Here is a 13,413-nt window from a genome sequence, read left to right on the forward strand (position 1 = left end):
AGTGACTCATTATCAGAGGCGACTGCTTGTAGGTATCATGATTTTCCTATTTTTAAATCAGACAACATCAAGTGTATGTACATACAGTGCTCAGCATAAATGAGTACACCCCATATTGCACTGAATATAGGCAATGTATTTTGGTTCATTTAAACAAAACAGATTTATTGAACAGATATATTTATTAAAATAACATTTTATTCAACAAACATATTTAGAAATAGAAGGATAATACAATTAAATCATAGACTGTAAAATATATGGACGTAGTATCCAGGATGTCACCCAAAGGTTTCTGAAGGGCGCAAATGCTACAAGTTGGTGTACACAACCGGTGCCATTTTGTTCATATGGTATCGCTCCAACTGGGGGAAACCACATGACCACATGTGCTTGATTCTATACTATATAAATAAAGTTGTTAGTCCTTAAACAACATTGTTGTAATACACTGAGCCACTAAACATTGTTCTTATGATGTTTTTCTATACAGGATGAAAACACAAATTACTTTCAAATACTTCAGAAATAGTCTGTGTTAGTAAATGCAAGGCTATTGATGAAATCCAGCATAACACTGTATGACAACATTTCAGATGACTGTTCTAGAGCCTACAGCTAATCAATCTGCCAGATTCTGGAGTGCATTTCAGGTCTAAAGAAAAATATAAATGATAAATGATATTAAATAAAACAAATACATTTATAGATATGGTATATAAGTATATCATTTTACTCAACAGGGAAATGGAGGCCACATAAATAGTTTGTAAGCACAATTATGTGCACACAGGATTCCATATTATCTAATAATTGTAAGAAATAAATCCAAAAAGCAACCGAATATAGCCACATAAAACAAAACAAAAAAAATATATGATATGTCCAGTTCAGTGGCTAATGAGCCGGAATCACGGCGACCAGCAAGAATAGCTGTCACTCAAATGGCCATGCCCTTAATTATGCAGACTTAATATAACTTCATTTAAAGGAAATGGATTCATTATAAAAAAAATTCACCCTCTCACAGTTGTCATGAAGGGTAACAGGCTGTAAACACTTTTTTTTTGCTGTAAAGCTGGTCATTTTAATAGTAAGCTCAATAGAAATCTGCTCTATTTTGGAGCCAGTACTAGCAGAATTTTGATGAATTGCAGTTTCAGTTTTATTAAATATGCAGTTTTAAATATTTTGCTAATTGAAAGCCTATAGAGTAATAGACCTTATTCAATATTAAAAATACTGTTCAAATTATTTATTTGTGATGCAATTGGAGATTTCAGGTACCCCAAATAAATCTGTTAGTATTGTATAATTCACATTTCAATTTATTTCAGAATATTTACAATTTAAGCAAATTCTTTTCACACTATTTTGTTTAATGAGAATTCTTTATAGATTTAAAAGAATTGTCAATCAGAAATCTTCATTTTTTTAAGAGAGTTGGATGATGATATATAAATGAGATTACACAAATACAGACAGAGCTCAACATAGGCTTTTAAGACAACTGATAAATACACACACACACACACACACACACACACACACACACACAGACTTACACAAAGCAATTGCTTTTTTTTCAACGTCTCCAGAATCCAAATTATGCTTTATTTATGATACATACACAAGTATGAAAGGCAATTTGGCATATAGTATTTGAACAAAATGCATTAAACTTACATTAAGGCAGTGATTCTGAATGTAGGCAATTCAATTGTTATAAAAGGCACTGCAGTGTCTGATGTTTGCACTCAAACATGCAGGTATACTGGTAAAGTCTAGATGGCATAGAGCTCTGGATACTCACAACAATATAACAGATTTTTTGTGACACTGTATAACAATAATTCATATTTTCACATTGCTGTAAGGGTTGGGGTAGGGATACAGATAATAAAGAGTTAATAAAGGATACAGGATAAAGTTAATAAAATACAATGTAATGGGATTTTTTTTAATTGCTGTTTTTACATCACTGTGAGGGATGTAAAGAAAATTGATGTTAATAAAATAGAATTAAAGGGTAAATTAATAAATACTATAAATAATCCTCATTAACTTCTGACCACAACTGTATCTCTTCAAGCAACAACCCAGTATACCATTGCAATATCTTTCATGAATAAACATGAGATCTGATGTTTGTGTATTTGACAATCATAGTGCCACTTATGCAAATGAAGTTACAAAAAAATAAAATAAAAAAATAAAATAGACCCATTTTAATGATAGAAGACTTTTGGGCCCTATTTCTTTCCATACTGTACAGTGTATGCATTAAATGGTTGTGACATGGTTTTCAGCATTAGCACTGTATGTACATATTGTATTCATGCAGCCTGATTATTATAACAATACATGCAGCTGCCACATGCACTTTGAATTGTTTTTCCCCACGCATGTAGTTTGTCCACAAGATGTCAACACTGAAGACAGCTGTTGTTTCAGGGTCAGAAAAGAAGTTGAGGAGAGCCAGCACACATATGTTAAGTGGCCTACTTTCAATTGAGTATATTGTACTTTGAAGGGATGTGTGTTTGTTTATATTTGTAAAAATATTAAAATATAAGTATATTTTACATTTAAGTGAAAATTAAAAAGTTTTAACAATTTAGTAATGCATATAAAACTAATGTTTGTTTATTTTGTAGCTATTTATTTTTTTATATTTATTATTTTTTAATCAAATTATTTTTTTTTCTAGCAATTAGTTTGATATTAAGTAGATTACCTGCCTTTAGGAAAACCTTTACATACATATTTTAAAAATCTAGGTCTAATCATAGAATTTCTTTGCAAACTGCCATCTACAGTCAAGTCCGAAATTATTCATTCCCCTAGCAAATTCTGATTTAAAGTTACTTTAATTTAACCAGCAAGTTTTTTTGATAAGAAATAATGTAGGCTTCTCCCAAAAGATAATATGACAATTTACAAGAGGCATCACTGTACAAAAAGAAATCCTTAGCTTTTATTTACATTTCAACAAACATTTTTAGTCTATGGGCTCTATTTTAACAATATAGCTGCAAAGTGTAAAGAGCATGGTGCAAAAGCTATTTTAAGGATAGAAAAAAAAAGGTTGGCGCCCCGGCGCATGGTCCAACAAGGTTGTGCTTATTCGCTTAATGAGTTATGGGTGTGTTTGTGCATAATGTGCATTAAACCAATCAGGGTACTGTATCATCTCCCATTCCCTTTAAGAGTCAGTTGCCTGGCGCCATGTTGCAATTGCTATTTACATGGCGGAGTTTGTAAGTAGAAAAACTGAACACTTCACTAGCAAGAAAACAGATAAGCAGACCATCTGCAGCACGGGCATAAAGAACAAGCCTCCTCCATTCAGCATCTTTACGTTCTCTATCTCTTTACTTTTAGTCTTTACTCCTTTCCTTTCGTGGATTAAGAAAACGGTGGAAAAGCACTCCACTAAAGACATCCTTTAGCCTACATATTTAATTTCATTTGTTAGGCTCAAAGATTTGTTTCAAAACTATTTTCAAATTCAGTTTTAATTTCCAGCAAACGAATAAATGAACAAAAATAACAAAGTGTGGTCAAACAACTGGGATATATTTATGTATAAAATGATTTTTGTAACATTTTAATCCTTTAATTGTTTACTTATGTAAAGATATTTGCGTATTGCTGTACATCCTTAGTGTATTAAGCAATGTGTATGCATTTAAGGCGCACAACTAACACGCTCTGTGCTGGACTTTAGAGCAGCTTTTAGCTGGTCAATCGCTCAGTCTATTTGAGTTCCTCAAAATAGCAATGTGCCAACAATGAACGTTAACACACTTTTTAGACTGGAACTCTCATAAGTCCACAAAGTGGCGCAAATGGATTTGCCATTTAAACAACGTGGCGCAAAACAGGAAAATTAGGGTTGTGCTAGTCTGAAAATGGCAATTCATCATGCCAAACACATCTTGCGTCTTATTGCGCCGGGTGTAAGATAGGGTCCTTTAACTTTATTTTTAAGACTTTGCCAGGGGTATGAGTTTCAGACTTGACTTGTGTACAGTATACGTACAAAACTAAAACTATAAAGTTTGTACTAACCCTTGTTTTGGCATCAATCTGAGCCCCTCTGTCCAACAGAAGATGAACCATATTAGTGTTTCCCCTTTTGGACGCAACATGCAGTGGTGTGATCCCATTCTGTATTGAAAAAAGAAACAATGACAATGATTTGGGTTAACTTTGGTCCAAACTCTCATCAGCTTCATAAATATTCTACAATGACATATAATTGAAGTCAGAATTATTAGTTCTCCTAATTTATTAGCCTCTCCTTTAAATTTCTGTTTAACAGAAATAATATTAGTTTTAATAACTAATTCTTAATAAATGCTTTCTTTTATCTTTGCCATGATGAAAGTACATAATATTTGACTAGATATTTTTCAAGAAGCTTCTATACAGCTTAAAGTGACATTTAAAGGCCTAACTAGGTTCATTAGGCAAGTTTGGGTAATTAGGAAAGTCATTGTATAAGGATGGTTTGTAATTAAACAAATAAGACTTTCTCTCTGTTAAACATAATTTTGGAAATATAAAAAAAATCACATAAGAGCAAATCATTTTGACTTCAACTCTATAGCATTGAAACATTTTTAAATCTGAAGACAATCAACAATATTAGTATTGCCTTAATAAAAAAATACTAATTTTCAAGTACTTAATACTAATTTTCAAGTACTTAAGAAAGTCATATCCAAAACATACCCTTGCAGTGAAGTCCACAGCAGCCCCTCGATTGAGTAAAAGTGTAGCCACATTTACATTTCCGTAGTGAGCAGCAATATGCAGAGGTGTGAATCCACTCTGCAAAAAATAAAAAATAAAAAAGGACGGGACACAAAACCAAAGCACATGAGAACTCTGTCAACATTCCAACCATGCGTCTGAGCCAAGCTGTCAATAAACACAGATCTAAGATCAGCTAAGCACATACGATACAGCCATTTTCGCTGACAATTAAAAAGCTGATTTCAGATCTGATATTAGTGGCACCTTCAACTCCAACCAAACACTATTGCCTGACTTTATCTGGTCCCAATAGACTGCATCAGCATGCAGCAGTCACATGTAATATCACATGACAATATAACATGGGTAATTATAGAGCTCATGGTTGCCTCGAAGGCAGCTTTAGTCCCATACGAAAAAGCCTGAAAATAATCTTTACCCCTGAATTTTAATGACTAACACAAACATACACATATAAACTCCTAGACAGAGACATGCAAACAGAAAAAGATGACAAAATCAATTAATACAAGTAGTTAAAAGTCAACAGAACATGAAAAAGAAACAGACATTAAAGAAGACATACTGTTCAAGAATAATGGAGAAAAAAAGAACAAAATAGAAGACGAAAAAACACCAAAGGAATCATAAAAGTATCCAAAAAACAAATGTGCAGTATGTGGGTAATATCAGTAATAAAATCATGTCTGGATTGTAAGAAGGTAAAGATTGTAGAGGAGTTTGAATATGTGAAATTCTTGCCTTACCTTCCCATTCTGAAAGTCAGGGTCCGATTTAATGTGAAAACATCATTTACAAAAGTGTGAAGAATATATTGACTGTGTGAAACACGTTAAAAGCTGGTGCAAAATCAAATATGCGATGCAGCATGCTGTGCAGTGGCAACTTTACATTCAATCCTAACAAGCAATTGACAGAAATGAAAAATCTGATAATCATAAAGATGACTAACGACAAATCCTTTCCTTTTATACATGTTTCATAGCATTCGTACTGGTCCCACTTTATATTGGTCATATACTTACATCAAAAATACAGTGTATTTATTGTGTTCTTTTAGTTGGTGTAGGATATGGTTAAAGCTGTGAACAGGTTTACGTTTTAGATAGACACAAATAAAACTAAAGATATTTTTAATTATGACTAAAATATGAAACATAAGCAGGCCTGTAGCCTGCCTGGTGAAAGGGGTGGTTCTTTTTTTTCTCAAAAAGTGGAGCTTTTTGCAGCTGTAGGCCTCATTAAGGCTACTAATCAATAATGAGATTTAAATACTGCATTTTAGTGACATTTTAATAGCTATTTTAGCTGAAATAGATTGTCGGATGGTAACCAAAAAAGTACATTTGAAAATTCATGGATAACAACAATGGCCTAAATAGTATTCAAATTCATTTGAATATGGGCCGCTTTTGGTGCTTCACACATTTTCATTAGTCATTTTTTGTTTCCACGGTACAAGATTTAGAATAAAAGTTAATTGTAAAATATTTTCACAATTTAAAAACACTATAGTAAAATATGACATCACTCTTCTCACCATATGACATCACTCTTACACCATTAGTAATGCTTAATCAATGCATTTGCTTTAATTAAAAAAAAAATCTACTCGTTTTAATCTTGCAGTTATGACAATTTTTAGACATTTTGTCTGTTTTTATTCACTTTTTTGTCATTTATTTCTCATTATTTTTGCTGATTATTTTATTAATTTGATTATGTAAATATATTACATAGGCTATTTTATTTACATATCTAAAATGCTTTGGCAAGAAAGAGAGAGAAAAGCAGACTTTACCTGTCAGTGGGTGCACATGGCTCCTGAATAGCATAAAACATATCTTTTTTTTTATTTCAGTCTTTTTTAAGTGTTTTTTTTTTTTTTACAAAAGGAACAGTGTCATAATAATTACAATTATTATTTAAAATGAAACTATGTTTTGTTTGTCGCATATAGTTAACTATTTATGTGCTGTGGGTAAATGGTGTGTTTCAATCTGCCCACCAGCACAAGTATATTTCAAACCTGCGGTAAGCACTTTGATTGATACAGTTTTTTCCAATAAGGGGGTGTAATAACTACATTTAAATTTTTATTAAGTGTTCACATTAAATTATAATAAAAACAATTGGTTTAAATAGTATTTTGTGACACCCATAAAAAACACCCATTTAAATAATAACTCTACACCAAACTAAAGCATTCATATTAGGCCTATATAAACTATAAAAAAATCTATGCAAATTAATGCAATACTATATGTAAAAATTAAATTATTATATACTATAGTAGCCTATAGCCTATAAAAAAAAAGGTCAATATTGCCCTGTTGTCTCTCATCTTGCGCAGCGTGCGTGCATTGACTCATGAGTGACAGAGACAGAGGAAATGAATTCAAATAATATAGGCTAGAATTAAAGTAATAAAGTCCACTTTGCAGCTTTCTTTTCAATTATAGTAGGCCTATTTAAAAATAGCCCCAGGCCATTTCCCCGTGTTTTGCTAGTAATGTATTTAAATAAATTATTATTTAGGCCTATTTAATTATTTGTTTATAATTTATGTAAAATAGTTAAGTCATAAAATGAGATAGTCAAATATAACTAACAACGAAAATGTAAATCAAAACAAAAAATGAAAACGTAAATGAAAAAGCTGAAAAAAGTCTTTGTACTATCACTTTAAAATAAAAAATACTGTACCTCTCACTATACTTAGGCTAAAACACTGCTTTATTCATTTATTTAGGTCTACTTATTTGTATGTATGTCTGTACTTTTATTTTAGTTTTATTTCTTTATTTTCACTTTCCAAAATTACTCCTTATTTCACTTATGAAGTTTACAATGATAATAAAGCTTGTTGAAAAGTTTATAATGATTAAAGAAGGAATTATAATGCTTTGTTTCATTGTTTCATCTTAGCAGAGTATTTACAGCTGTATAGGCTGTTTCTGTTCATTCACATCCCGTCTATTTGTGCCCCCTAGCGGTATAGTCGCAAACTACGGTTATACCTAACATCACGTTCTGACTCCTTTAGAGTGGCGGCGGAACAACTTGCGGCGGTAATGCTACTTTTAAAGTGTCACCCACTGTACATCAGATTGTGTGTTTTCTTGCACAGCTGAATGCAGAACTCATGAAAAAAAGTTATTATTTGCAATACCTAAAACTAATTAGCTGAAGTCACACCAAAGCGACGGCCAATAGAGGATTCCACAAGGTCTTAAAGCCTTTTTCAATGGGTTATTTTTTCTATTTATGATGGCATAGCAGTCAAAATAGAACAAATGAGCTCATGTATGGGACAAATTCGGAACCTTTGTCAGTGAGGGGTGGGTCTTTTGCATCACCCAAACCCCACCTGGCTACCGGCCTGATATGTGTACACAATAAGTCCACTGCATCAAATAACTGAAATGTTAGTACATATTAATCAAAGACACTTAATATAAAGTGGGTTTTAAGCATTCATACATCCAGCTCGAGTGTGATATAATCATCAACATTAAATATTAATAAAAAGCATAATCATTTTAATACATCATCAATTCTATCAATTCTATCTAGAACCGATACACCACCTGCAATCATTCAAACGCTATTTTTGTTGGATGTATGGATGTTGAAAGAGAATGATTAATCCATCCAAATGCATTTTAGCATGGGCTCTATATAATAATATTAAAGAGCTTAATGCAATCCCACTAATGCGTGCTGGGAGTCAAGCAACTGTCGTTGAAAGGCAAATTCATGCCACCGGGGTCAGTTTAACCTTTAATGTAAGAGTAATGAAATAAACAACTATTTCATTAAAGCCATGTGACTGGTTTCCTTAGACTTGTGTGTATTTTAATATTGGCAGCAAGCAAAGCCAATATAAGACAGTGTTGCACTTGTCTCTATTATTTGTCAGTCAATCCTCTGTGGTATTTGCATGTAGCACTTACAAACTACAAAGTGTGAAAAATTCAGCTCAACAGAGAATGCGGTAGCGTTGATTGTGTAAGGTAAAGTGCTTTGCAGATGAAAACCAACTAAACAGTGAAATATTAATTCGTGATGAAGAGGATTATTCGGATGACAGACACTGTCTGAACTACCAACCCAGGCTCAGTCTGATTGTGTACCCCTATATACATTTCTGGAGAGAGAAAAATACGTCTACGGAGCTTTTTTTTTTTTTTTGCAGTTTTTGTTTGTTCACTAATCCGCCAGAGGCCGCTGTGTACGGTTCTTCAGATCTCAAATTTCTCTTGCGAGTGCCATTCGCACTTGCCAGAGTCGATTAACTGGCTGACCAACCAACCCCTTCCCTAAACCTAACCCAGTGTTTCCCAAACATAGACTTTACTTGGGCAGGCCATACAGGTAATGTAACGAGGAAGCTGACACAGAGGGATCCATCTGCAGTATGTTTATTAAACTCAGAGTCAGAAACACAAGCCAAATGGTGTTGTAGACACACACATGAAAATCAGGCATATATAGTCGAAAGGCAGGCAGCATACACTCGTTGGTCATAGTAACAGGCATAGATCAGGTCTGGCAGCTTAAATCGTAGATGGATAGGAATGCAGAGGGTCGGGGCAGGCAGCATGGAAATAAAGATCAATAATTCTCCGGGTCGATAACAGGCAAACAATCAGAATACACGGATAAACGCTCGGTAATGTTGACTGGGCAAACAAGACTTCGCAAAGAAGTGAGCTTGAATGCTGCTTTTATGGGTCTGTGTGATCAAAATCAGGTGCAGCACAATCAGTGACAGATACGGGGCTTCTGGGGGATGTAGTGTTTAGAAGTCCGGTGAGAGAGACCTCTGCTGGCCAGTGAGGGGAATAACTGGGACCAAGCTGGTGACAGGTATATTAACAGCCACCCAAATATGTTTGGTGACACTTTTTTTTTTTTTTTTTTTACAATTATTATCATCCATTAACACTTTTTATTCTGCCTAAATTAACCAAACATCCACAATCGAGTAGTGGATGTAGTAGTGGAAAATATTCTCTTTGTGTGCTAGACCCACAGAGATGCACCTTTTTGGGGTTTAAAAAAAATTTGTTTGGCTGGGGTTTCTAAATATCCTGAAATGTCCAGGAGTCAACTTTTGCTTTCGCTTTCTAAAACTTATATGCGCTTCTGCAGCACTCTTTTATTAAGTACTACTTTAAGCTTGCTTCACAGCTGACAGAGCACACAGAGGCATGAGAATGAAAAAGTAAATAATAGCTTCTTTTTCATCTAAATGACTCAAAAAAAACTACATTGTATACTCGGAGAGGACGAAATGACTAGTCTAAACAGGCTGCAAAATATATGTACACCTTTACAAATAGTTAATCAATGCATTTGCCTTATTTAAATAATCTACATGTTTCAATCTTGTAATTGTAATAATTTTAGAGATAATGTCTGTTTTTATTCCCTTTTCTGTCATTTATTTCCATTTTCTAATTATTTTAATAATTTGTTGATTATTGTTATTATATTACATAATAAATACAATTATTATTAAAAATGAAATGATGCTATATATATAATATAATGCAAGTATATTTCAAACCTGTGGGAAGCACTGCAGCCAATAGTGTTTTCAAAAGTACCGACTGACCCGCCCACCACCTTCCCTAAGCCCAACCGACAGTGTTTTAAAAAGCAATGCAGAAAAAGAAAAGTCCCCTGATTTCTACCGCATTTTCAGATTTTACCACATTCTTACCCTGTTATTTACTTGTTTATTTTATTTTTTTGGCCTCAGGTTTTGTTGAACCCACTTTCTGGAACAGTTCTACACTAGGCTTGAACCCATTGTCATCATCGAATCTGCTCTTAGTCTCAAGTCCGCCAGTGTACATGTCGAGCTACCGGACAAACTGGTAACAGCGAAAAAGCTGTCCATATAGAGGATAATCGGTCAGCTGGTAAGCACGAAAAGGAACAACGTCATACCGCCTTGTAGCGTTCATTTTAAAGATGAAAAGCAGCTAAAGTATACGTTCTTCTGGCTACATAATTCGCGATCTTCAGAAATGTATATAGGGCAACATTTTCAGAATGAGTCTATGTTGGAACTATTGGCTTTTCATTCCGTATCTAATTATAATAGTACTATGTATGCAAATAAAACACCATCAGCAATCACGGCTAAGATCAAAATTAAAAACATTCTCAAATCATTTCACGACTAAAATGGATCTTTGTGACATGGCATATGCAAAGGGTTTTTGGATGCTGCTGCAATGAGATCATAATCAGACATGCAAAGGTCCAAAAAAGAAAAACTAAAGAATGCTGAAAATGTAATGAACAGAAAAGCTCAGTTCTACATGCCAAAAAGAGGACCAGTAATGAATGAAATAAATCAACGGCTTTTGATTTTCCACAGATGAATGAGGAACTAGATATCTCTACCTCGGTTGTTCTATTGACCATCATCTGTTGCAGCAAAAACAGGGAAGGAAATAGTGTTGTTATATTTCACTCAAACACATTTACTCTGAGATGGCGGCTGCATGCAAATTGTGCCAGAGAAGCCAGAGGTCTTCATTTTTCTCTAAGAGACCATATTTATCATCCAGCCTGCCACTAGCAAACCATTAAAGTGACATTAATTCACATCAGATGACATCTGGTATGAGGTTTCAGTTGTAAATTCAAACGGCCATTAAAACAAATACACTTGTGAATGCATGTCTTTAGCATTTATGCCAATAGCTATCAAAAAGTCTCATTGGGAAATATGTTTCAGCCTACCTTTTTGCAAAACAAAACGCTGCTTCGGGTACGTTTTGTCACACATTTCAGATGAAAAATCCATTAGAGGGCGCTCTGTAGAGTTTTATGAATCTGAAATATGTTTCTTGAGGTATGTTTTGTTATATGTTTTAGATACGAAAAGATGATGCCAACCATCAGGGACTTGCAGAACAACACATACACCTAATACACCAATTTAGTGTAAAAAGCGCTATGCAATTAAACTTGAATTGAATTGAATACAGGGAATCACCGATTTAATTATTGTCTAAACCCAATCAGTAGTGTTTGGGTATACCAACTGCACTCTTTTTCCTTTGTTTTTACATTGCTTCTATCTCTTTTGTGGAGCCATCAACACCATCAGCTACAGAGCAAACTGAACATACAAAAAAATTGCCCACATGGAGAGAGATATGTTAGGAAAACATTAAATTACAAATAATACACAATGAGTGTGTTTACATGGACACCAATAATCCGATTTAATACGATTAAGACAATACTTTGATTATGAATCTACCATGTAAACAAGAATTTTTGATTAATTTAATCCCATTAAGGTCATAATCGAATCAAATCGAAATCAAATTAAAATATGTGCTGTACATATTAGCTGTACATGTACATATTAGTCTGTACATAGTAGCTGTACAGACATGTAAACACCTTAATAAAACTATTACCGTCATGTAGGACATGCCACGTTTTGCGACAGGATAATTCATACACACACACATATCTGTTTGACACTATCTGCACCTATCCAGTCAGTAAAGGACTGTAGACACATGCACAGCGAAATTTTTTTTTTTTCTCTCTCGCGCTCTCTCCCATACGGCGTGTGGTAGCAAATTCCATTAAAGCAAGATTCTTCCAGCAGTTCATTCTCACATTCAATATCTCGTTTGTCACAGGGGTTATGCAAGAAATGTTACAGAGTAAAAGTGCCAAACTGCAGTTAAAGTTGACAAATTAAAAATGAAACACCTGAAATGACATGAGACTCCGGAGGAAATGTGGATAGCTCGGTAATGCAATAGTCAACTGAATTATGTGTTTTAACATGTAAAACAGAATCACGTAAGAAACGTTCAAAAAGCAAAAACCTTAATCATATTATTGTTTTATTTAGATTAAGGCAAATAATTTGATTACTTTATATAACTATGTACTTTATACGACTATGTAAACGAAGCCATTGTTAAATTGTTTTGTGGTATTTATTTGATGTTGTGCAAAATACTGCATGAAAAGAAACCTTTCTTCATTGACAATGTCCCTGTGAATATCATTAGTGTGAAAAGGAACAAAAGTCATTTCTAAATCACTGCCCCATTTGTTCATTATCCCTAGAAACTGCAGTCAAATATACATTTTGAAGTAGGTTGTGGCAGTTTCACAAAGATGTAGGCTGAAGCATGAACTTCCAATGAGCCAGGAAAAGACCGGATTTCTAGCAAAACATTAACAAAATTAGATGTTTAGCTACTCAAATAATTAAACATTAAATAAGTCAATATTGTACATTTACAGACAGGCGCAAAAAGTAAAAACTTTATATAAATTTTATGACCTCTAACTAAAAATCATCTCTTATGATTTTTAACTCTTTCAGCTGAAACTAAAATTGAAAGTGACACTTGTTTTAACTTTCATTAAAACAATTCATGCCTTTTGAAGTTAGAATTAAAACATTAATTCATAAGACAGTGCACAAGTATCACTGGCCATTTTAAAGAAAAATAAACACCTCTACTAGCATTCCTTAAAAAAACTTTCAGTCTCGCACACAACAGATATTCATGCACACTTTCACACAAATGTAGGCTGCGCCTGTGCACATTCACTGGGCAAGTG

At 33.7% G+C, this 13,413-nt stretch overlaps 2 protein-coding genes across 53 annotated transcripts in view; one reads left to right on the forward strand and one right to left on the reverse strand.

The window, feature by feature from the left end:
• The window catches only part of ank2b (ankyrin 2b, neuronal), a 243,298-nt gene that overhangs the window by 79,063 nt on the left and 150,822 nt on the right, over positions 1-13,413 (reverse strand). For 35 of the 52 annotated variants that reach the window (XM_087259186.1, XM_087259202.1, XM_087259181.1 and 32 more), the window contains 3 exon segments: positions 11,209-11,232; positions 4,741-4,839; positions 4,075-4,173 (listed from right to left, as the gene is read on the reverse strand). In XM_087259186.1, the coding sequence (XP_087115312.1) occupies positions 4,075-4,173; positions 4,741-4,839; positions 11,209-11,232 (222 nt within the window). 52 annotated transcript variants of the gene reach the window in all.
• Positions 1-13,413, forward strand: part of LOC147843211 (uncharacterized) — a 501,869-nt gene that overhangs the window by 33,004 nt on the left and 455,452 nt on the right. The window lies entirely within an intron of this gene.

Source organism: Danio rerio, chromosome 7 (assembly GCF_052040795.2).
Source record: "Danio rerio strain M-AB ecotype USA chromosome 7, GRCz13ab, whole genome shotgun sequence".
In the NCBI taxonomy this organism is placed as follows: domain Eukaryota; kingdom Metazoa; phylum Chordata; class Actinopteri; order Cypriniformes; family Danionidae; genus Danio; species Danio rerio.